The sequence below is a fragment of the Helicoverpa armigera genome, chromosome 15 (assembly GCF_030705265.1).
Source record: "Helicoverpa armigera isolate CAAS_96S chromosome 15, ASM3070526v1, whole genome shotgun sequence".
In the NCBI taxonomy this organism is placed as follows: Eukaryota; Metazoa; Arthropoda; class Insecta; order Lepidoptera; family Noctuidae; genus Helicoverpa; species Helicoverpa armigera.
Genome location: NC_087134.1, coordinates 11,511,575 through 11,534,169, shown reverse-complemented (window position 1 = coordinate 11,534,169; position 22,595 = coordinate 11,511,575). Strand labels below are relative to the sequence as shown.

The 22,595-nt window shown below is 36.4% G+C and overlaps 2 protein-coding genes and 1 non-coding gene across 3 annotated transcripts; 1 reads left to right on the top strand and 2 right to left on the bottom strand.

The window, feature by feature from the left end:
• Positions 1-5,946: 5,946 nt before the first annotated feature.
• On the bottom strand, positions 5,947-6,018 carry Trnac-gca (transfer RNA cysteine (anticodon GCA)). The gene has a single exon. It is a non-coding gene; the product is annotated as a tRNA-Cys (tRNA).
• A 6,607-nt stretch (positions 6,019-12,625) lies between these two features.
• LOC110376216 (pro-resilin) lies at positions 12,626-14,212 on the top strand. The gene is made up of 3 exons (XM_049844993.2): positions 12,626-12,732; positions 13,030-13,324; positions 13,837-14,212. Exons 1-3 carry the CDS (start codon positions 12,724-12,726, stop codon positions 14,127-14,129), a joined length of 597 nt encoding a protein of 198 aa, XP_049700950.2. The 5' UTR covers positions 12,626-12,723; the 3' UTR covers positions 14,130-14,212.
• Positions 14,213-17,391: 3,179 nt separating this feature from the next.
• Positions 17,392-21,938, bottom strand: LOC110376215 (pupal cuticle protein 36). The gene is made up of 5 exons (XM_064038282.1): positions 21,806-21,938; positions 21,334-21,625; positions 20,984-21,231; positions 17,957-18,221; positions 17,392-17,702 (listed from the first exon to the last, which is right to left on the bottom strand). The coding sequence occupies exons 1-5, from the start codon at positions 21,812-21,814 to the stop codon at positions 17,464-17,466; spliced, it is 1,053 nt and encodes a 350-aa protein (XP_063894352.1). The 5' UTR covers positions 21,815-21,938; the 3' UTR covers positions 17,392-17,463.
• Between the last annotated feature and the right edge of the window lie 657 nt (positions 21,939-22,595).

Sequence of the window (22,595 nt, the reverse complement as noted above, 5' to 3'; positions counted from 1 at the left end):
AGAAGAGTCCTGAGACTGCTGGATTGTTCGAAAGGGTTACAACGGCCCTGGTACATAATAGGCCTACGAAGGAACACGATGGATTTTGGTCAGAAATGGTCTTACTACAGAAACTTAAACATGTGTCAAAAACTTGTCTAAAAAAATTGTGGCTGCACAATGGACCTTATTTCATCGTCATAATCTGACTTTTTTTAGACAAGTCGTAAACTGGCGTTTAAAAGTTTTTGTGGTACGACGGTAAGAGTCTAAACACTCTCTCACGCCGCTAATACACAGCGAGAAGCGGGAAAAAGGCTATAGAAGAGTTTGCTGGTTTGTCTTATGACAAGGAAAACAATATACACTAATAATAAAACTATTATAAAGCTGATGAGTTTGAACGCACTGTACCGATTTGAAGCACACTTTCTGTGCTAGCTCACTTATCGAGAAGGGCTGTATGTTGGTTCAGCGGAGTCCGTTCTTCGGGATGCGAGTGGAACTATGGTAACCAGATAGTTATGTGATAAATACTCTAACTGTAAAACTGACTGCCATTACGAACAACGAATATGAGCGCTATCGTATTTACCCAACAAGCGGTAAGTAATTATTTAAAAAAATATATAAAGAAAGAACAGAGCCGAGCTGACCCCTGAAACTCCTGAATGCAAAACCAATGAAGAACGCCCCTTTTTTACTGCGCAGTGCAAAGGAGGGTAATATATTTCTTAGCCCGTGTGTGTATGTATGCGGGTTTGTTAATTTTATTTTGTACTGTACATGTGCATGTGATCAGTCATGTGCATGAGAGTAGTCCAACATCCTGCATTCAAACGTCGATTTATTGTCTCGCGGAATTAACATTGCATATTTTTCCTAACATTTGATGATATGGATTTCCGATTTCATAATTTAATAAAGTCATTACCTACACATAAAACTAAGCAGACACAAGTTTCTGAGATTTCTTACAGTAGTACAGAGAGTGGTTACTATTTATCCGCTTGCGGGACTTTGATCTCTAGGACTAGAACTAACTAACTCAGTCATTTTCACCTTACACTTCTAAATAAAGCTTTCGTAACTTTACCATAGTATTTTTTTACAAAAATCTGGAAACCGTCTTCACTCAACCGTCTTCAAAATACTAAAAGAAAGGTCAATAATAGTAGAATGAATTGTTATTTTTGGTTACAGCGCCATCTATTGCATGTGGTCTCAACTACAAACTTAACGAGCTTCCTAAGCTCTGAACTCTGCGCAAGCGCTGTTCAAATGTTTACTTTGCTATGATACTTGTTAGTTACAATGTTTTTAAAATAAATAGCGCTGTATGCTTAGATGGGTAGGTACTCTTGTTTTTACTGGTAAAATTTTTCGTGAACATTGCAAGTCATGCATCGCTTACACTTTTAATATAGGTTTTGCTAAGTACCATAATCATTGCTATAATTTTGAAAACTACGACAAGAAACTTAAGTCTATAGTCCAGTGCTGGATTAACCACATAGGAAGAGTAGCAATTCCTACAGGCCATAATTCCCAAGCCTGTTTTTATTTTTTCTCAAGTATTTTACTATACGTGTCTGTGTGTACCTCTACACGTAATAGAGTATGGAAGAAGAAACATACTGCGCCACCCCAAATAAAATTGGGATAAGGGCAAGAGGACGATGACTATCTATCGGAAAATATTCTGTATGTATTGATTCAGCTATTAAGAAGTGCTAAAGTTTGAGCAAAATCTAGTTACTGTACCTAACTATTGACGCATAATTTTGCAATCACATAATTATCGTGATCACAACAAATTGGTCTGCATCTCCATTCAAAAGTAGGCCATTCCGAAGGTCTGAACCATATCAATTTGGCAAATGAACAATATCATATACTTCATTAGTTTTTATCAGATACACCGTGTGTTCACGATTTTGTAATCTGTCTATGAACTGATCTCATTGAGAGAGCCAATTAGATTATTTATAGCTAACGTCGCTTATAATCATGGAGGATTAGTCAAATTTAAATTTTATTCCGTTACTCTGTAGGTAATTTAATTTGGGAGTCTCATGGTAACCACATAATTTAGACATGTTTGGATCAACTACGGTTGGTTTATGCTGTTTGCGGATGAGTAAGCCCAAGGGTAATGGAAAATATTTCATCAATTTAATGTATGATAATCTTGAAACAGTTAAAACTAGGGTCAAATTGCCACCAATTTATCTAACCGGTGATTTGACGCCTGGTTATGGTTTGGCTATAATTATCGTTAGGTGTAGAATTAATTATGTACAGTTACATGTTGCAATCCGCCCTTAAACTTATGCAACAACGTCTTCACCATAATCTAAAAACCGTCAAAATTACTTGATGAGTCAAGGACATAAAATGCCTAACAGGCATCCACGTGGAATATTCAGCAAGGTTTGATTGAACTGAACGTTTATTGCAATCAGGAAATATCTTTCAAATATTTTGACTAGATAATCAAAAGCGGTCATCTTTTTACCATAATGATGGTAATTCACATTAAAAACAAAACCAGGCCAGGTTCTATTGCGAGCTCATTTCGCGAATAAATATCTTAACTTGTAATCTGAATCAGATAAGGGTTAGTGCTCATCGTTCTACTTTTATTGCTTATTAAATAAATTTCTATGGATCATCACGTTTACTGTCAAGGTTTTAAGTTAGATTATTTGATGATATAGCAAACTTATCTTTTAGAATGACTTAGAAACTGGGCTTATAAGGGATTTCGGCATCTTTGTCAGGACCTGATTTTGAAATGATAGCCAAGAGCCTTGTAAACTTGCGTGCATGAGTAAGTAGTCCACATTGGTATTTACGATTTTTTGACAAACGATGTGATATCACGAGTAGAACCCATAGCTTTACATGCTTGGCTTGACACAGTATATGAATGTCACCAAGACTATGGCCCTATGCTACCTTCTGATGAAATCTATGTGATTTAAGTCTTCGATTTACTCAAGCGATGGTTTAATGAGTCGTTTTAGGTACCTATCTCTTTTCAGAAGTGTATCTCAACAGTTATTTAATTCCACATCTGTCATTCATGGATAAAAGGATAGCATCTAGGCCTTAAATTACCTACAATAAAATAAAACTTTGATCAAGAAAGGATATAGTCTTATGAGCAACCCATTTACCAATTTGTAGGCCTCTTAATTAATCATCATGTTTGGATGAAACGCGCCGCTTTGAAGATTCGTTCATAAAGCTTTTATAAGAACGAAATTTATTAGAATACGCATTACGACTAGATATTATATAGCTGCGTTAAAACCAAACTGACTGTCAGCCACCGAATGTGAGCGAACGTTACGCAGTTCATTGATGATACATGACGATATATGCGTGATATGCAGAGACGGTTACATTTCATTTCTTGTCAGTTTGGTTTCAAAGCAGCCTAATCATTTTTTTTACTTTCTCTGGAACAATTTCTACTAAACTTTTTTTTTGCAAAACCATGAAGTCTGAACGAAGCTTCTATAAAATTAAGTCAATTTAATCTCTGAACTGCCGCCTGACTCTGTTGAACTGCCAACCCCAACCAATATCAATCAAAGTGATTCCAAAATCGAAACACCCATCTTTTATATACTACCTAGTTCCGTTTAGACTCAAAGCCTTCAGAAGTTCACGACATCATCATAAACAACCGATCATGAACCGAATGATCGATAAAAAATCATTAATTGATCCCATCGAGAGCTGTTAATTAAACCGTGGGATCATTACGTACACGGAAATCGAATTACGATATTTGATGTAGAATCGAATAAAAAATCGATAATGTTGACAGAAGAGTTGTAAAATCGAAGATGAGTTAATAACGATTTAAAAATAATCGATATTATTCTGCATCATATATTTAATGTTTCTATTAAGTAGGTAGTTATTCTAATATGTAATTTTTCTCAATAAACTTTTTGTAAAATATCAAATTATTATGGCTATTATAGATCATCAATGACCGTAATATTTATGAATAGACCAATTAAAATAAAAATATTTATCGCGATATTTATTTTTAGTGATGTTAAATCAGCCTGTTGTAAGTTGCACTATTTAACTATAATCATACCCACCCGTATACTTGCCGTCCACCAATAGGTGATTTTACAACTGAAAATGGTTCGGGTAAAGTAAAATGATGCAAGTCTCCGAATAAAACTGAAGGCAATTATATCGTACTTTCGATCACCCTTAATCCCTTGCATGCCGGTGGGCAGATCTACGCGAGACACAATGGATTTGCTATTGTTCTCTAATTAACGGCACTCAAGATGTTAAATAATATAAACTAAACTCCATAATCATCCCAAAATCCGCTTATATTTCCATTATTGCCTCTTTTCATAAAACAGAATTTAAGTATACTAGGTAGGTGACGTATAGTATAGTAACTGAATTCAAACTGCACGTTTCTCTAACCATACCTAAAAACCGCATTATAATAGATACCGCCTGTGCAAAAAAAAACCAGAGAGAAGAATAATATGGAAAAATTGCATATAGTCAACGGAAAGGACTGGAAAACGCACATTACCTCTACAATGCATTCCTAGGAGCATACGTATAGTACATATTCGAGTAAATATTTTCGCTTCCCTATAGTATTTTTTTAATACAGGAAGCTAATATCATCAATTTACTAACCTATTCGTGACCGGATACAATCTGCCTACATACCAAGTACAAATGTACTACGGAATGTATTTCACGCATTAACGTCGTAGAGAGCAATTACAAAAACATATTCATTAACCTTTGATTGATGAGACATCTCTATTTATGTGTTAAGTAATATAAGCAAAAAGTGCTCCCTTCATTGTAGTTATAGTTGTTTTATTTCATGAAGGTGGATCCGCCACACCTGTGTGCGTAAATGTACATTGATGCACATTGTCTTTGTGTGCATAAATTCAGTGGCGCTCAGTAGTGTCCAAGTTTGAAATGTGTGACATAGAACATCTGCACTAGAGCAAAATATTAAAGTTCTACAGATTTTCCTTTTTGTTTAATTGAAGAAAACGCATTATGCAGAAGTATGTACGATTTGCTCCATAAGATAAGGCAAAGCAATAAAATAATCTTTTAATATCAGAATTATTAAAGATGATAGACACACCCAAATTCTTAAAATATTGTTTGTAGGTAAGTTGCAAATCTTTTTGACTGCTATTTGCGATGCCAGCTGCAATGAGAAAATCATTAAAAATATAAAAATTATTTGTTTCAGACTACAATAAGATCACCTAATATTAAAAAAATTATAATTTAATTTTAAATGAATTAGTGCTCAAAAACTTTAGAATCGCTACCGAAGTATCTAAAGTTAGGTATATTATTAAAATGTACCTAAATATTTCAAATACTAGAGTTAAAGTCGTGTCTAGTTAATTAATGACTTCTTTTTATGTTTATAAACACTAACTATTATCTACTAATGATTTTTTACCAAGGTGCCTTCTGCTTAAACGGTTTAATATTATGTTAGTCACGAAAAGTAATTCGGTTTAAAATTAATATGATCTTCTTCAGAATATTATTAAATATTTTAATACCTACTTAATTATTGATTGGAGATTATGTAATGGCCTTATAAAGGTGAGTCATGTAAAGGTGCGTTTGAGTATGGTTTAAACCAATATCTTCGCCTATCAAATTCTTTTAGAGGAAAAAGAAAAAAATGTTCTGCGTCTGTTTAAAAGAATTGGATAGGGAAAGAATGCTTGAACGCTACAAACAAATCCTCAGTATTTTGTTTGATTAATCCAAACTCACCAACCACGGCAAACGCATTCTTAAAGCCTAAAGTTTATGTACCTTCACAAGACTTCCTTTCTTTTAATATCTATTCAGCGTCCAAGTTCTCAATCTGTCCTATACAGATAAACAACAGTTTCGTACCAATAAAAAATAGTGAGGGGACACCCGGGTTCGAACCGGGGACCTCTCGATCTGCAGTCGAATGCTCTACCACTGAGCTATATCCCCAAGTTGTCATAAAGCCTTTATTTCGCTTCGGGACACACTTTAATCATCCCACCCACTCAAATGTCAAACAGGATATTTCGTAAGTATTTCTTAAAGAAGCAGCAAATAGAAGACAGATTTCATTTTCTTAACTTCATAATTATCCTGCCAGACAGTATGGCCTAATAAAGCTTATAGGCTACTTTGTATCGTAATTTCCACGGGACGTGGGTGACCGCCGGCAGAAGCTAGTATTATGCATAAAAATGTTTACTATTAATGTTTCGAATATAAAAAAACTCTAGTAGGCAGCAATTGTATTTAAGTTTGAGTATACTAAAAGAGACGGCGATTTTGTGAAACGGTATCCTTTCAAGTTAGCTGGTAAAACCCTTAATAAAGATTACTAGTTGAAAAGGTTAACTGGACCATATTGAGGGCAACTTTCGACCAGGATCTTTTGTTTTACACAATTATTTTTTCCACATTTACATATGCTAAAAATGATCACCTCGTTTGATAAGTAGTTGGCAACTAAGCATAATGTCCTGGATTCGACTTTCTAGTTCTAGTTTTCAGTATTTATTGTTATAGCGGCAACAGTCATCTGTGAAAATGTCAACTCTCTAACTACAACGGTTCATGAGATACAGTCTGGTGATAGATGGACGAACGGACGGACAGAGGAGGGAAAACAATAGGGTCCCGTTTTACCCTTGGGGTACGGAACTCTAAAAAGAAAAAAATATATTAGTCTTACCTCGGAGGATGCTTGATATTATACCCATCCGTGATTATATCCTCCTATCATATGAACTTTAAAAACCAATAAAATCAATCACATAATCTAGACAGCCTATTCTGAATCTAGATTCATAGATAGATAGCTAATGGATATTGTATTTGAAAGTATCTTCATGCTTGATTCACATAACGTGAGCGCACGTTTTGTATCCGTTTGATTTGATCATTGTTCTGTTTCTAGCAGTGTTTTGACAAGGAATCAAAGTCAACAAATCAAAATAATTCCTTGTTCTAGACACACGGCAGTGTGTCCGCCAAGTTCGAGCAAAAAAAGCGACACACCGGCCGTGGGTTATATTACACGAACCATTTCGGGCCAAATTCGACCCCCCTATAACTCAAAATCTAATTTATTTACGCACATGATTTCTAGTATCTGTTGAGACCCCCTCACTTATCTAAAATACAAAATTTCATTAATATAACTATTGTAGGTCTTGAGATATTGACGCCAGAAAATCGCTATTTTTACTATACACTCACTGACTGACTCACTCATCAAAAACCTAGACCGCTACCTCGTACCGCTACGTCTATTAGTGGAGACCTATAACACACACTTCATGGATCTAGATATTTTCTCCCTTCCTAGTAAAAAATTTAGAAGTCTTGCTATAAATATTCTATCACTAAATTATTAAATTCCTGATATAATTTTACCAATTGAATTACTGATGTAAAACACGTCTATGTTTCTTAGTTATCCACTTATTAACCCGTGGACAATGGTGTGGGTTATATGTTCACCTATTTATATTGTAAAACTTATAGTTTAAATTTTAACATATAACTGTTTTTTGTCCCCAATAAATAAAATAAAAAAATAAAATAAAATAGACCACTTCCAATGGTCGTATTGACTTGAAATTTGGCATGGAGGTACGTCTTTATGTCAAAGTAAAGGGAAAAATCTGAAAATGGCCAAGTGTGAGTCGGTTTCAAAATAATGAAGGTGTTTTATACCCCTAAGGAACTAAAACGAACTAAATTCATCTGTGTTTATATAATATATCTTCGAATGGTCGTACCGATCTGAAATTCGTTACAAAGGTTTGTATTTGGTCAAAGTAAAGTAAAAATCTGAAAACGGCCAAGTGTGAGTCACTTTCGAAAATAACGAATGTGTAACTTTGATCCACGAACATAATATATGATAACATGTCATGTCAGTCAGTTGGTAAATCTAGTCCATTTAGTTAATCTAGTTCATTTCTTTGTAAGAAGCATAGTGCATATTCAAAAATCTGAAAGATAGCATAAATGAGACATTTCCTTAACTAACTTAATCATAAGAAAAATAAAATAAACAACCAAAATAAATGAAATCCACAAAAAGTGAAAGACTGCCAAGTTCGATAACATGTGCCTATAAAGAAGTGAGATCTGAATAAGTACCAAGTTCCATACACATACATCAGTTAAAAATAGTTACTTATTAATGATGTTACTTGGCAAGTTTTAATAGAAAATTAAATACTTGATTCATTACGTTTAATAGGTTACAATAAAACTTGTGTAACATTTAAAAGTAACCTGATGTATGTGTATGGAACTTGGTATTAGATCGACTGAAGCATTCCCATGTTATCGAACTTGGCAGTCTTTCACATTTTTGTTTTGGGTGAGATATATTTTTCTGGTTATGTCGATTCATATGAATTTTTGTTTTACTTACTTTCATTTGAACGATGTTTTTTTTTTGTAAAATTGGATGCATATGCTGATGCTTCTTTTCATCCTGATATTTTGAACTAACTTATTGAGGGTAAGACATTCACGGACAGGCTGACCTGATATTACGTAGTAGTTTTGCGTACAAATTGAAAGCATGAAAAGTGGTGAAGAAAATTGGGAAGTAATTATGTCGGCAAAGCAGATTATTTAAATAATAATATAAATATGGACCTTCAGAAGAGAAATAAGAGTATTCAATTAAAATTGGAATAGCTAACAAAGACATTACTTAATTAATAAACCTAGTAGGTAGTTTAAATATCAGTTGAGCAACACTAATTTATTACTGTAGATGAATACCTAGGTACAATACTTTTCATTAGTAACTCACAAAACTAACCTTACTGCATGTCGATTCTATAAAATATCACAACTCACTTCGACATCACTCTCACTTCGACTTCGATCTAAAGGTAGAATTCCGTGGACGCGACAATAGTCAACCTATGAAATGTATGGCACCGTTGCCGAGGCCGGACAGTCGCGCGCGGCCGACGAATTTCGTAAGCTGCTCGCGCATTGTCAACAATTTAATTCTGGTTTTACTAAAATTCTATAGATGTTATTAAGCGCTAGACCATGTTGAGAAGCGTACGGCCGCGAGCGGCTCACGAAATTCGTCGTCCGCGCGCGACTGTCGCGGCTCTCGGCAGCGGTGCCATACATTTTCATAGGTTGACTTTTGTCGCGCGCGGCTGCGACAATCGCGACCCACGGAATTCTACCTTAAAGTTTCGTGATTGACATTGTCAAACTACACTAGCGCTACACTATCGAGCGTGTTGACAAGTTGAACTAAATTAAACTCGAGATTTTGACAGATCTGCCAAAATCTGTCTATCTATAGGGGAGGTAGGGGAGAGATGGGCAGTTGGGAGACATGATCAAATCAGAATAAAAGGGGGGTCCTTTTATTCTGATTTGATCATAGTTTTTTTTTTATTGGGTAGTTTACGTTACCGACTGGTAACGGTGTTCATCCATAGACTATCTGTCATTTCTGTGAGTTGTCAAGAACAAACACTCGTAAAAGTACTTAAATATTTTGTTGCGGTTTCGGATCGTTATAAAGAGAAAACTAATGAAAGGTATGTGTATTTTCTATTATTAATGATTGATTGTCAAAATCTCCAGTTACGATTATAGTAAGTCGATGCAATCCACACCTATTATACCACTAGAAGAGGTACTACAGCAATAGTTTATGGGTCCCACGTTTTTATTTTAGTCTAATATGACCGGGACCACCTACGTAGGTTGACAGGTAAGTAACTATTTTTTATTTTCTAGTTTTCAGTGCACATAAGATAAAACCGTTTTACTTAAGTTTTTACCGATTTTTTATAAACTAAGTCAAAAGTGTCCAATGCTCCCTATGGTAGGGAGGCTTGGACATACCATGTAATGTATAATTTGTAAATTTTTGTTCTTCCTCTTCAGTGAAAATTTGTGAGGTTATAAATCTGCGCTAAAAATCCTTTATAGAATCTTGTTTCAGGTACCGTTGCCAACTTGATCTAGGGACTCCATATTTATCAGCTGTTAATTTTATTTTTTAACCTTTTGATACCTCTTGTATTGCTCGTTATATTAAATCTTTAGGAATTTCCCGTCGCAAACCATTCTTTTTAACCCCCGACGCAAAAACGACGGGGTGTTATAAGTTTGACGTGTCTGTGTGTGTGTATGTGGCATCGTAGCTCCCAAACGGATGATCCGATTGTAATGCGGTTTTTTTTTGTTTAAAAGGAATGTCATTCGGGAGTGTTCTTAGCTATGTTTGGTGGAAATCGGTTCAGGTCTTCAAGGTCATCAGCTCGTTTGTTAGGTGTGATAGGAATGTTACACGCTCAGTTTACTTGCAAGCATATGTGGGATCTAAAATTTGAAATACTATAATGTCTTCTGGAACCACTGAGCTGGTCTGCTGTTAGGACATGAAGATAGGAGACGTAACCCTGAACTGCCTTTTAGTAAACCCATCGAGTTTGGGCTCGTTTAATTTGTCTTGACTAGTTTTCTTCATGTTTCTAATTGACGAGAACCTAATGCTGGAAATGGGATGTGGCGGATGAAACCCTAGAATGATATATAACCCTGGATCAACAAAGGTCCATCTTTATTGTTTCTCAATCTGTGCAATTCTCCCAGAGCCAGTTTGTCATGAGGATTGTTAAACAGCTTCCTTTGGCTGAGATCGCATATTATAGCGAACCCATCATAAAAAGAAGGAAAAATTAAGGAGCTCCTTTAAAAAACCATGAAATAAAATAAAATTATAAATTTAAAAAAACCCTCGACCCAAAAAAGTACGCAATTATTATGACAAAATGTTATAAACGATAAACCCTATAAAAAGCAAAAAGTAACTTTAAACACTACGTAAGTACCAACTAAAGCATGTCAGACTAAACAAAATTTTGACGTGTCGACGGTTTTATTTAAACCGTTTAAATATCTCGTAATGTTGAAACTGATTGTAATTTTTAGGATAGCTCTTTGATTTTATCTAGCCAAACATAAGAAATGGCAATAAAAGTTGATTATCTGTAAAATCTGATTTTTTATGCAATAAATGTGAAAAAGTGCCCATCCCTCCCCTACCTCCCCTAAAGTATGAAATGACATTACGAATCGAAGTGAAATGCGAGTTGTTGATCGAGTTTTATAGAATCGCAGGACTGATGTCCGTTATGACTTTGGTACCTAACAAATGATAGGATATTAGCACAATAACTACATGAATAGGTAACCTAAGCAATCAGTCAACTTAACTAATTGTTATTTTACTAGCTTTTTTTCTGGTGTGGGCAAAGGACTCATTTACGGGTTGCAAGGAGGTTGAAAATGACACGCTGATACAATGATCTGAACAATGGCTGATCTTCTTTATCTGTGATTGAGACTGGTACATAAAGGGCCTACGAAGGAACATGGTGGGTTTTAGTCAGTAAGAGTCTGACACTCCCTCACTCTACTAACCCACAGACAGAGGGGTCATTTGATGATTTCCCAACAAAAAATCACTTGGGACACTGGATCACTGCAGGTTTTGGTGACTGACGAAAAATGACATAGGTACTTATGTTTTTTTAAGGCTGTGGAAGACACCTACTATCGGTTTTCAGTTTGAAAAATTGTGCCAAATTCTTATTGGGAAAATGGTTGAACTTATCGACGGTTTCCATGAAAATGGATTAAAATCTGTAAGTGAAGGGTGCGTAAAATAGACGTTAAATTGGTAAGAAGCACACTGTAGGCACGCAATGTGTCAGATCTACTCATAAAATCTTTCTCCCACAAACTTTATCTGATCTAGTTTAACATGAGAAACAATTAAATTACAAGAAACAATCATGATTCACGCAATACAAATAAATAAAATAAATAGGTATACTAGACCGTGACCCAGGCTAACTTGATATGGATCAATTACAATCTATACTTTCGTTTGTAATCGATATTTTTTGTTGTATGGCGTAACGATTTTTGCACTAAATTTAGAAGATTTGCTGATACGATTTTTGAAATTTATTTGGCATTCTCTTTTTCTAAAAAAATTGTCTGTTGCTATGATAGGAGTAAATTATTTGACTTTGTCATAGACGCTGCGACTTCGAGATCCATGGTATAAAAGCTTGTCCAGAAATATGTTTCCATCCTTGCTGATAGGAAAATTATAAAGTTTGGCATTGAAATTTTACATTCATCACTATAACTTTCTTTTGCGATTTCACTAAAAAAAATCCCTTTAACCTCAAATAATAATGTTCATTATATACAATTTTCTTAAACGAAAGTCAAAAGAAAAGCTGAGTCTCATAATTTTGTCAGGTTACAAATTAAAAACCAAATTTTCTCTAGGTTGAAGATGATAAAAAACTCACATTCGCGGCCTAGCAACTACCATCACGGCCAGAAGACCAATGGTCCTTTTTGCCATACACGTTAATGGAACCCTTGAAAAAACAGTAACATTTTGACATACAAGGTCGCTCACGTTCGGTAGCTCAAAAAAGCTTCGAACTAATTACTTGAACTATCTTAGCTTTGGCTCATTATATTATAATGACGTCAGAAGTATGTTCAGGATCGACAGCTGGTATATAATAGGTCAGGCGAGAGGCAGCATCACAGTGCACCTTCAGCTTCATCTGCAATACGTTCAGCCAACAACTACTTTACAAAATGAAACTGGTAATTAATTTTGTTTAGTACAAATTATTGCCTACCATATTTTAATTATTGCGGAGCGAAAAAAAAAAGTTTGCAAAAATGTTTTGACATTTTGGTCTTAAACATTTTGAGAAGCTCCAATGTAGGAAACTAATTTTGATAAATGAAAATATTTAAAATAATAGAACATGATTTCAATTAACTTTTCCAGTACTTAACCACATGAATTAAAAAAATTACCAGAAAATGATAATTATTTATTTTTCCAAAAAACAAGACATAGTTATCCCATTCACTAATCCACGATGTTCTCATCAGTTCGTGATCGCTGCCCTCGTCGCCGTGGCCGCCGCCGGTCGCTTGGAGCACCTGGAGCGCTCCTACCTCCCCCCCGACAGCAACTCCATCAGCAGCGGCCGCTCCCTCGGCAGCCACGGCGGCTTCGGCTCCTCCAGCTCCCACGGCGCCTTCGGAGCCAGCTCCGGAGCCTTCGGCGCGGCTGGCGCTCGTCAACAAGGAGCCTTCGCCGACGCCACCTCCAACCAGTACCTGCCTCCTAACCACGGACCTTCAGGATCCAACGGAGCTCCTCAGTTCGCTGGTTCCCTCCAAGGTGAGATCTACTAGATCATCATCGTCTCCCGAGCCTTTTCTTAACTATGTTGGGGTCGGCATCCAGTCTAACCAGATTCAGCTGAGTACTCAGTGTTTACAGTTACCCGGGCAATCCCTTGGTTATGGCTGACAGACTAAGATCTACCCAATATAATATGTTAAATCTGGACCAGTGTTTTGAATTAAGTGATAAATATTCTACTTAAAGCAATTAAATAATTTGCATTGAAATGTCAATAAATAAAGTAGCGTTTGCGGTTTGAAAACAAATATTATGATGTTTTTATAGCTACTAAGTTGATTTGTTACTATCAATACTATAAATCTTGATGTAACTGATCAAAATAAAAGACTTGATATTTTGATATGAAGTGCAGATAAATTACAATCAATGTCTCAATAAGTTACTCAACAGTTAGTTATTTAATTTTGTAACTTTGCCTCAAAATTATCTGAACTTAGAAATGTATCTATTAACACAATCCTAACATTCTTCTTTCATCTTCCCAGGTTTTGGCTCCCAGGGTTCTTTCCGCAGCCAGCAGTACAACGGTCAACATGGCTCTCAGTACTCTGCCCCCAGCTCTCAGTACTCTGCCCCCAGCTCCCAGTACTCTGCCCCCAGCTCCCAGTACTCCGCCCCCAGGTCCCAGTACTCTGCCGCCCCCAGCTCGCAGTACGGCGCCCCCGCTGGCTCGTTCGGCCAGTCTGCCACCAGTCGTCAGTACCTCGCTCCTCGTGCCAGCTCCTCCCAGCAGTATCCTCAGCAAGCCTTCGATGAGCAGACCGGCTACCAATACTAAGTGTCTTCTGTGTAAAAAGAAAATGTGTTAGTCAATTGAGTAGTCTGTACCTATGTATGTAAAATAAAAAGCTGTATATATTACTTGAAGTATTTCTTTTTCTGCAAAGACCATACTTTTATAATATAAAAGTGTGACCAATGCATATTAAAACCTTTGAAAGAATAACTAATTCGAACTCTCGAATCCAAACTTTTACGATTGGAAAAAAATAATTGCCTAATGAAGGTACACTAATCTACACTTCAAACGGCATACGTTAATTTTATTTATTTCTATGTCTTCTAAAAAATGTACTTAAAAGTATCTTTTTATCTTTTGATGTAGATTTTTCTCCAACTGATGCGTGAGAAGTGTCACATCTTACAAATTGTCAATGTCAAGTTCAACATCACTATAACACCCAAGCATAATAAAACACAAACGATGTATGTCATTAGGCCACTCACGATGATACAGCTCGTACAGTGATGAGGTCTTTGAACCCAACGCTAATGGGCTCTTATATTAGATTTTACTTTTCTCGCAAAAACTGTTATATACCTCAAGAGCATCTTATGTATTATAATATAGGTACATGTTTATTGTTTTTAATAGAAGGGTGTCATTCTGGTTTTTAATGTCAGTAAAAGTGTGTTTACAAAAAAAAAAGTCGTGGTGGCCTAGTGGGCAAAGAACCAACCTCTCGAGTATGAGGGCGCGGGTTCGATTCCAGGTCAGGCAAATACCAATGCAACTTTTCTAAAGTTTGTATGTACTTTCAAAGTATATCTTAGACACCAATGACTGTGTTTCGGATGGCACGTTAAACTGTAGGTCCCGGCTGTCATTGAACATCCTTGGCAGTCGTTACGGGTAGTCAGAAGCCAGTAAGTCTGACACCAGTTTAACCAAAGGGTATCGGGTTGCCCGGTTAACTGGGTTGAGGAGGTCAGATAGGCAGTCGCTTCTTGTAAAGCACTGGTACCCAGCTGAATCCGGTTAGACTGGAAGCCGACCCCAACATAGTTTGGGAAAAGGCTCGGATGATGATGAAAAGTGTGTTTACAAATAGCTGGGAGAATCCCATCATAATTAAATAAACTTAATTACGTTATATTAAGTTTCAATTAATACTACAAAGATTCCGATCATAATTATGAACATATAGATATAAAAAAAATAATAAAGAAGCCCTATTTAAAAAGTAAGCTTTAAAACGATAAGAAAATAAACTTTCCGAGTTCTATCTTTGCTTATTTTTACTAAGCTGCAAAAAAGTGCACAATAGATTTTTTTGGGATTGACCTAAAAGCCCTAAGAATTCAATACACATATCTGCACTCTTCCGAAAGCACCGTATATAAGTACCTAAGCATAATAATTAATCACCTGACGCAACCATAGCAACATAATCCTAACATTATGCCCGGTTTACACTTTGTTAAGTTAACACTGCAGGTGATTAGTGCAGGTGTTTAGTAATCAAGGTGTGAACGGAAGCGTAAAGTGATTAGTGTTAAGTGATACGTGCGATTAGTACTTATTGATTAGTGCGAGTGAATAGAATCAAGGTCTATTTTTGTTGTTAAGTGACTACCCCCTCTCAACTTTTCTACTACCCTCTCTCGCAATTTGCCTGTACTAATCAGTGTGTAAATACGTGTGTGTTAAGTGCGCAGTGTCAAGTTCAAAGCGAAAATGAAGTGGACGGAACAACATACTTTATAATTCGTACAAGAATACATAAAGTTTGAATGCCTATACAATGTTAAGTGCGCAGAATTTAAAAACAAACAGTTGAGAGATGCGGCCCTGTTGAAACTGAGTGAAGCGATGGGAATTCCCGATTTCAAAATTGAGTTCATTTTCTATATCAGATACCACAACAGATACAATCTCCTTAATTATTTGTCTCAATATTAGGCGCTGTTCATCTTCCATTTCTAGAGACACTATGCACAACGCACAGTACCACTATGAGCTTCTTCCTAAACACTGTGTAAACGGAGATGGAAAAGACTACTTAACACTTGAGACTTATCGCGTAAAGTTAACGCTTAACACTTATCACTTCACACTTCGCAAAGTGTAAACCGGCCTTTATTGCCGAACTACAGAACCATAGACGTAAAACCAATTAAAATCATCGAAAAGCATTCATTCAAGCAGTTCAATGTCTGGGTCGTGATCTTGAAGATTTAATTACATTGCGTGAAGACACGCTATTTATACGTAGTATAGAGAATCATGTGTGTAAAGTTATTTAATCAATAATTAATGTAAGTAAATAAATAGATATGTCTGTTAGTATGGTTACGGGATTACAGACTGACCATACAGAAAATATACACGGCTTTAGAAACGTAGATGAATTAGAGTCAGAAATTGACAGTTTTCTTCTGTTATGTTTAATTATACTATTTCATATTTTGCAATGTTATCATAATTTTTTATTTTTGAGAAAATAATTATCTGAAAATGTAGTTGTATTTTCCTGAAGGAACTTTCATGGGCAGATAAAGTATGGAACACGTAAAAGATGCGCAAAGACTAAGGAACTGTACACATGCAAAAAAAAATACAACAGGCAATTCCAGAGGCATCTATCAGAACTAACCTTTGAAATTGCACTAGAGAAATGGTCAAAATAAATGAAGCATGACATAATAATGACGTCTTAATAAGTAGGTAGTGCGTTATCCATGCGTTATACACCGTTTAAATAAAAAATATATTTTATTATCAATTAAAACATTTAAATAATTGTTCGGCAGACTTCAATAGCTAGCAATATCGTTTTTTTCTACTATATATTTTTTTCTATCATATGTGCCATATAAATAATAGCAGTCGTTATGGTAACAATTAAAATTGATCATAATATAGGAATCAAATGTTCGTGAGAATATAACCCTTCCTCATTCACGTTTGTTTACACGGTACTCGATTGATTTTCATAGTTGTGAGAAATGCCATTAACTTCTATCAGCTAAGCACTGGCTTTTAAAATCTTATATTCCAAATATGATCATCAATAAAATTGTCGATCGGTGCTGGGTAACTGGGTTGAGGAGGTCAGAAAGGCAGTCGCTTCTTGTAAAGCACTAGTACTCAGCTGAATCCGGTTAGACTGGAAGCCGACCCCAACATAGTTGGGAAAAGAATCGGAGGATGATGATGATTGTCGATCGGTGCTATGTCGAAAGATCGACTTGACACCTGTGACACCCATCTTCTTGCCAATTCATATTTTTGGATTCAATAAAATTCAATATTTATATTATACACAACTATTATTCCACATAAAAATTATGTCACTGGCCTACAAGATTACATGCTAAACAATGCACACTTAGTAATGGTATCCGGTTTCCTCGTCGAAGGCTTGTTGAGGGTACTGCTGGGAGGAAGCCTGGGGGGCGAGGTACTGACGGCTGGCGGCGGCTTGCTGACCGAACTGGGCCTGGGAACCGTACTGGGAGCTGGGGGCAGAGTACTGGGAGCTGGGGGCAGAGTACTGCGAGCTGGGGGCAGAGTACTGTTGCTGGCCGCTGTATTGCTGACTGCGGTAGTTCTGGGCGCCACCAAAACCTGTGAAATGGTGCACAATTAGATGTCTAGTTTTAGACAGTGAGCTATTGCAGTTCTGATGTGAGTAGGTACGTACATACACATATCATACATCTTTCATACAAAAACCGTCAGGTTAAAGTTTAAGTCTGCCGTAGGTCTTATAAAGAAACATCATAAGATTTTTTGACACAATTTTTACGTTTACGTCATAGCGTAACACTTTGAAATTACACGTTTGTAGAGTCATTCTTGAAGTAAACACAATTTCATACCTTGGAGAGAACCAGCGAACTGAGGAGCTCCGTTGGATCCAGAGGGTCCGTGGTCAGGAGGCAGGTACTGGTTGGAGGTGGCACCAGCGAAGGCACCTTGCTGATCAGCACCAGCTGCGCCGAAGGCTCCGGAGTTACCTCCGAAGGATCCTTGGGAGCCGAGCTGAGCTGAGCCACCGTTGGCACCGAAGGGAGGAAGGTAAGCACGCTCAAGATGCTCCAAGCGAGCTCCGGCAGCCACGGCGACGAGGGCAGCGATCACGAACTATGGAGAGAAAATAGTTTAGGATCACTGTTTTTCAAAAAAAAAATCGGGTTTCAAATTAGGAAAGTAGTACACAAGATTTTTGAAACACAATTTTTTAAATAGAATTTTTGAACACAATTTCAACAATTTCCAAGAATTGTAGAAAACAAAGTTATTTACCAGTTTCATTTTTGTATAGTAGTTGTTGGATCACTGAACCTAATATGGGTGAAGCTCAAGTTGAACTGTGATGCTGCCTCTCGTCTGACCTATTATATACCAACTGCTATGGATCCTGAACCATACGTACTGACGTCATTTTATAACTCAAGTAATAAACCAAAGTTATGATAGGCCAAGTAATTAGTTCGAGACTCTTTAAGCTACCGAACGTGATTGACCTCGTGTGTCAAATTTCACTGTAATTTTCAAGGTTTTTTCAGTAGACAAAGGACCAGAAATGGTTTGGTCTTTCGGTACTAGACTTTATGGTCCTAATATACCTTTATGAGCGCATCACGCCATAGTTGGAGGTTTTAGCCTTTTCAATTAAATCTGTAATTGATAAGTAATTGCACCATAACAATTAACATTCAGATATAAATTAGTTTTAGTATCTCTGTACATCGTGCTCATTATTTTCTCAGTCCTTGAGCTAATTCGTTTATTTAAAACATTAGATTTTAGAAAAGAATCACAGAGGTTTTCTACTTGGTAGGTCTTATTTTTCTTTGGAGTGTTATCATAAATACAATTTTCAAGCAATTATGTATGTACTTTTATTGTAATCATGAAGTAAAACATGAATTGCTGATAAAATATTGTAGTTCATGTTTTAGATCTCGTACTTAAGCATAGCGTAGCAACCTTAAAAACATCACAGTTTTAAAATAACTTTTAAATGTGAAATGCATTTTTCATATTTTGATTAAAACGTGGACATGGCTGTATGCAGATAGATGAATATCGATGGCATTTTCTAATGGTGTACAAAGTTCTTAAAAAAATCTGCTCATTGAAACTTGATGAATACTAAGAATGTACTTAATAAAAGGTAGTTTTCACAGAACATGGAACATTTCAGCAAAGCTTTAAATCTTTGCTTTAGTGTCTACAGCATTATCTACTTGACTAATAGCATTCTAAAGCAATAAGCTTTGTTTCATCCAAACCGTCGATATTATCAGTAACCACTTCTCCGTCTGGGTCGTGATACCGAACATTTAATTGCACTACATCAAAGATATTCGTAGCAACATATAAATATTACGCAATGGAGTATAAATCTTGAACAACGGAAGCATTTCGGCAGATGGTATAAGGTCGAAGTCATAAATACATTAGATAAACCATGTCGAAGAGACCTTAGGACTATGGCTATTCTTGGAGATTAGATCAGAAATGTAAGGTTTTGAAGGAAAACTAAAGTGGCCGGATATCCTGAAGAATCGATCTGAATGAAATATGGACAAACGATTGTTAAAGGTTGAGGTTTTAGTTTATTTCAAATGGGGAAGATTTTACATTTTGATGTACGTGTAGGTGTATGGAAATGGCATCTTTTTCCATTTTCTAATGTTCAGTGTAGCTTAGAAAATTGGATGGGTTATGTAGGAATAGATATATATAGCTCATAGGTACCTACGTACATGATTGGGGACCAGGCTTTCGTATTGTATTCCCTTTTCAAAAAATTATTATATTCTCGCAAATACTTCTTTTCTGGCTGAGCGGTGGCTTATGTTGATATACATAGTACAAAGAGTATGAAACATTTCAATTTTCATCACCGTAAACTGAAATATTGAGCTGTGATGCCATATGACAGGTAGGTCAGGCGCCTTTTTGTGCGTAAAATAACATACGTAGGCGTGACCAAAACGACCAGTTACTGTAACTAAAGAGGCGTTCAAGTTCCTCTACATTATGATTGTATGTAGAAATAATAAGGAGACGTATTTGTTGGGTGGTTCATACATCAGTAAAATACATAAAAATATTAATATAGATAGAGAACACAAGACTGGGGAATTCTAGGCTATTTATTTTCAATTGTTTAGATACAATGATACAATAATTAATACGAACCAATCATCACGTTTAGTTTATTGGTCAGTAACTTAATGCGGCAAACACACCTACATCGTTAACAGTATTTTTAAGTTATTGATTTTCATTATGCACGAATAAATAAAACTCATTATACAATTTTTTAAACATTGAACAATGGATGCACTATCTTGTATTGGTATGTTTTCGTTTAAGCAGTTGTTTTCATCGATTGAAAATAAAAGAAGTTTACAGCCATCAAGCTTCCAATTATTCATTTGGCAAAACAAGGAACTAAAGTTTGACAGACATATAATTTTAGGTCAGTGATTCCAGGGTATTCGAAATTCTATCACCCATATTTAAAAAGCTTCAGTTAATTTAAATTAAAAATAATGATGACACATAATAATGCTACATTACCATATCAAAGACTTTGCTAGCCATTTAGACAGTAAACGAAACGATGGCATCTATTCATCAAATTAATTACATTGTCGGTATACAAATGGGGCTGATGCAGGAAATAATGTTATGATCATGTAGAGATTTATCTTATACTCTCTCTTATTCATGAAATAAACGACATCTTAAACTAAAGAAATTATCAAAAACCAAGTACATATTCAGCAATTTATTAAACAATTCAATTGACTAAGACATTTTTATTTTACATAGAACACATTTAGTATTGGTAGCCGGTCTGCTCATCGAAGGCTTGCTGAGGATACTGCTGGGAGGAGCTGGCACGAGGAGCGAGGTACTGACGACTGGTGGCAGACTGGCCGAACGAGCAGCGCCGTACTGCGAGCTGGGGCGGCAGAGTACTGGGACCTGGGGGCGGAGTACTGGGAGCTGGGGGCGGAGTACTGAGAGCTGGGGGCAGAGTACTGAGAGCTAGGGGCAGAGTACTGCTGAGCAGAAGCCCCTTGGTGACCACCGTTTTGTTGGCTGCGGAAGTTCTGGGCACCACCGAAACCTACAAAAGATAAAAATTTTTTGTTAAACACATTTATTTAAGGTACTAAAAAAATAAAGTAAACTTAAAAAAGTCATCAGATAACTTAAAATATTTCCTCACCTTGGAGAGAACCAGCGAACTGAGGAGCTCCGTTGGATCCCGAAGGTCCGTGGTTAGGAGGCAGGTACTGGTTGGAGGTGGCGCCGGCGAAGGCTCCTTGCTGCCGAGCTCCAGCGCCGAAGTTTCCGGAGCTGGCTCCGAAGGCGCCGTGGGAGCCGGAGGAGCCGAAGCCGCCGTGGCTGCCGAGGGAGCGGCCGCTGCTGATGGAGTTGCTGTCGGGGGGGAGGTAGGAGCGCTCCAGGTGCTCCAAGCGACCGGCGGCGGCCACGGCGACGAGGGCGGCGATCACGAACTGTTCGGGGGGAACATCGAGGGTTAGTGAATCTGTTGCAATTTCGAATGAACTGCATGTATTAATTGACAAAATCTCTAAAAATCATTGTTGTCATTTTCACTTTTTTACATCTATAAAATTTAATATTAGTCATTTAAACTGCACTTAAACATCGTGTCAAAATTAATGATTAATTACCAGTTTCATTTTTGTAAAGTAGTTGTTGGATGAACGTATTGCAGATGAAGCTGAAGGTGCACTGTGATGCTGCCTCTCGCCTGACCTATTATATACCAGCTGTCGATCCTGAACATACTTCTGACGTCATCATGATAATAAACTAGAGCTACCTCATTATTAGGCTTAGCTACCGAACGTCTGACCTCGCGTGTCAGAATTTCTCCGTAAGTAAGATTTCAAGGATTTAATTAATTTTTGTTTAGAATTGAAGAGGTGGTCGTGACTATCAATAGTTGGCAAGCCTATATATACAGTGCCATCAACTGTTTTAATTATTTTAAAGGCAATGAGACGAGTATTTGGGACGCGCGTGAGGTCTGGTCGATTAAACGATAAAGATACCCAATTTATTATAGTTCAAAGCTGTAATTCCGAAACATTTAAACTAGGTATATTTTTTGTCTTTACGGTGACTTCAAACTAATCAAAAGTAATTATGTAATTGGTAATAATATTTTATTTTTTAATTTTTAAATAAATATCTGACTAGTTAATTCATAGATCTTGGCGTTATGAAAGACTATTGACCGATGAAGATATGGGAACTTTGGCAAATACGTCTCAAAATGGAGTCATCGAGACATTGAAATATAAATAATATTGATTGAGAAAAATATTTAAAACACTTTTCAATGTTCCAACTTATTTAATTTGGCTTTATTTGGCTGTAAGAACAAAAATAAAACATTTAAGCCACGTATTCACTGGGAAACAATGTTGCAGATACACAGTTTCTGAAACATCACGT

What these genes read in the sequence shown, in the direction of transcription:
- LOC110376216 (XM_049844993.2), top strand. An exon ending in GTTCGCTGGTTCCCTCCAAG is followed by an intron (nt 13,325 to 13,836) that starts GTGAGATCTACT and finishes TCATCTTCCCAG; the next exon opens with GTTTTGGCTCCCAGGGTTCT.
- LOC110376215 (XM_064038282.1), bottom strand. An exon ending in GTTCGCTGGTTCTCTCCAAG is followed by an intron (nt 21,232 to 21,333) that starts GTGAGGAAATAT and finishes TATCTTTTGTAG; the next exon opens with GTTTCGGTGGTGCCCAGAAC. An exon ending in CGTGCCAGCTCCTCCCAGCA is followed by an intron (nt 18,222 to 20,983) that starts GTATCCTCAGCA and finishes TTCTCTCCATAG; the next exon opens with TTCGTGATCGCTGCCCTCGT.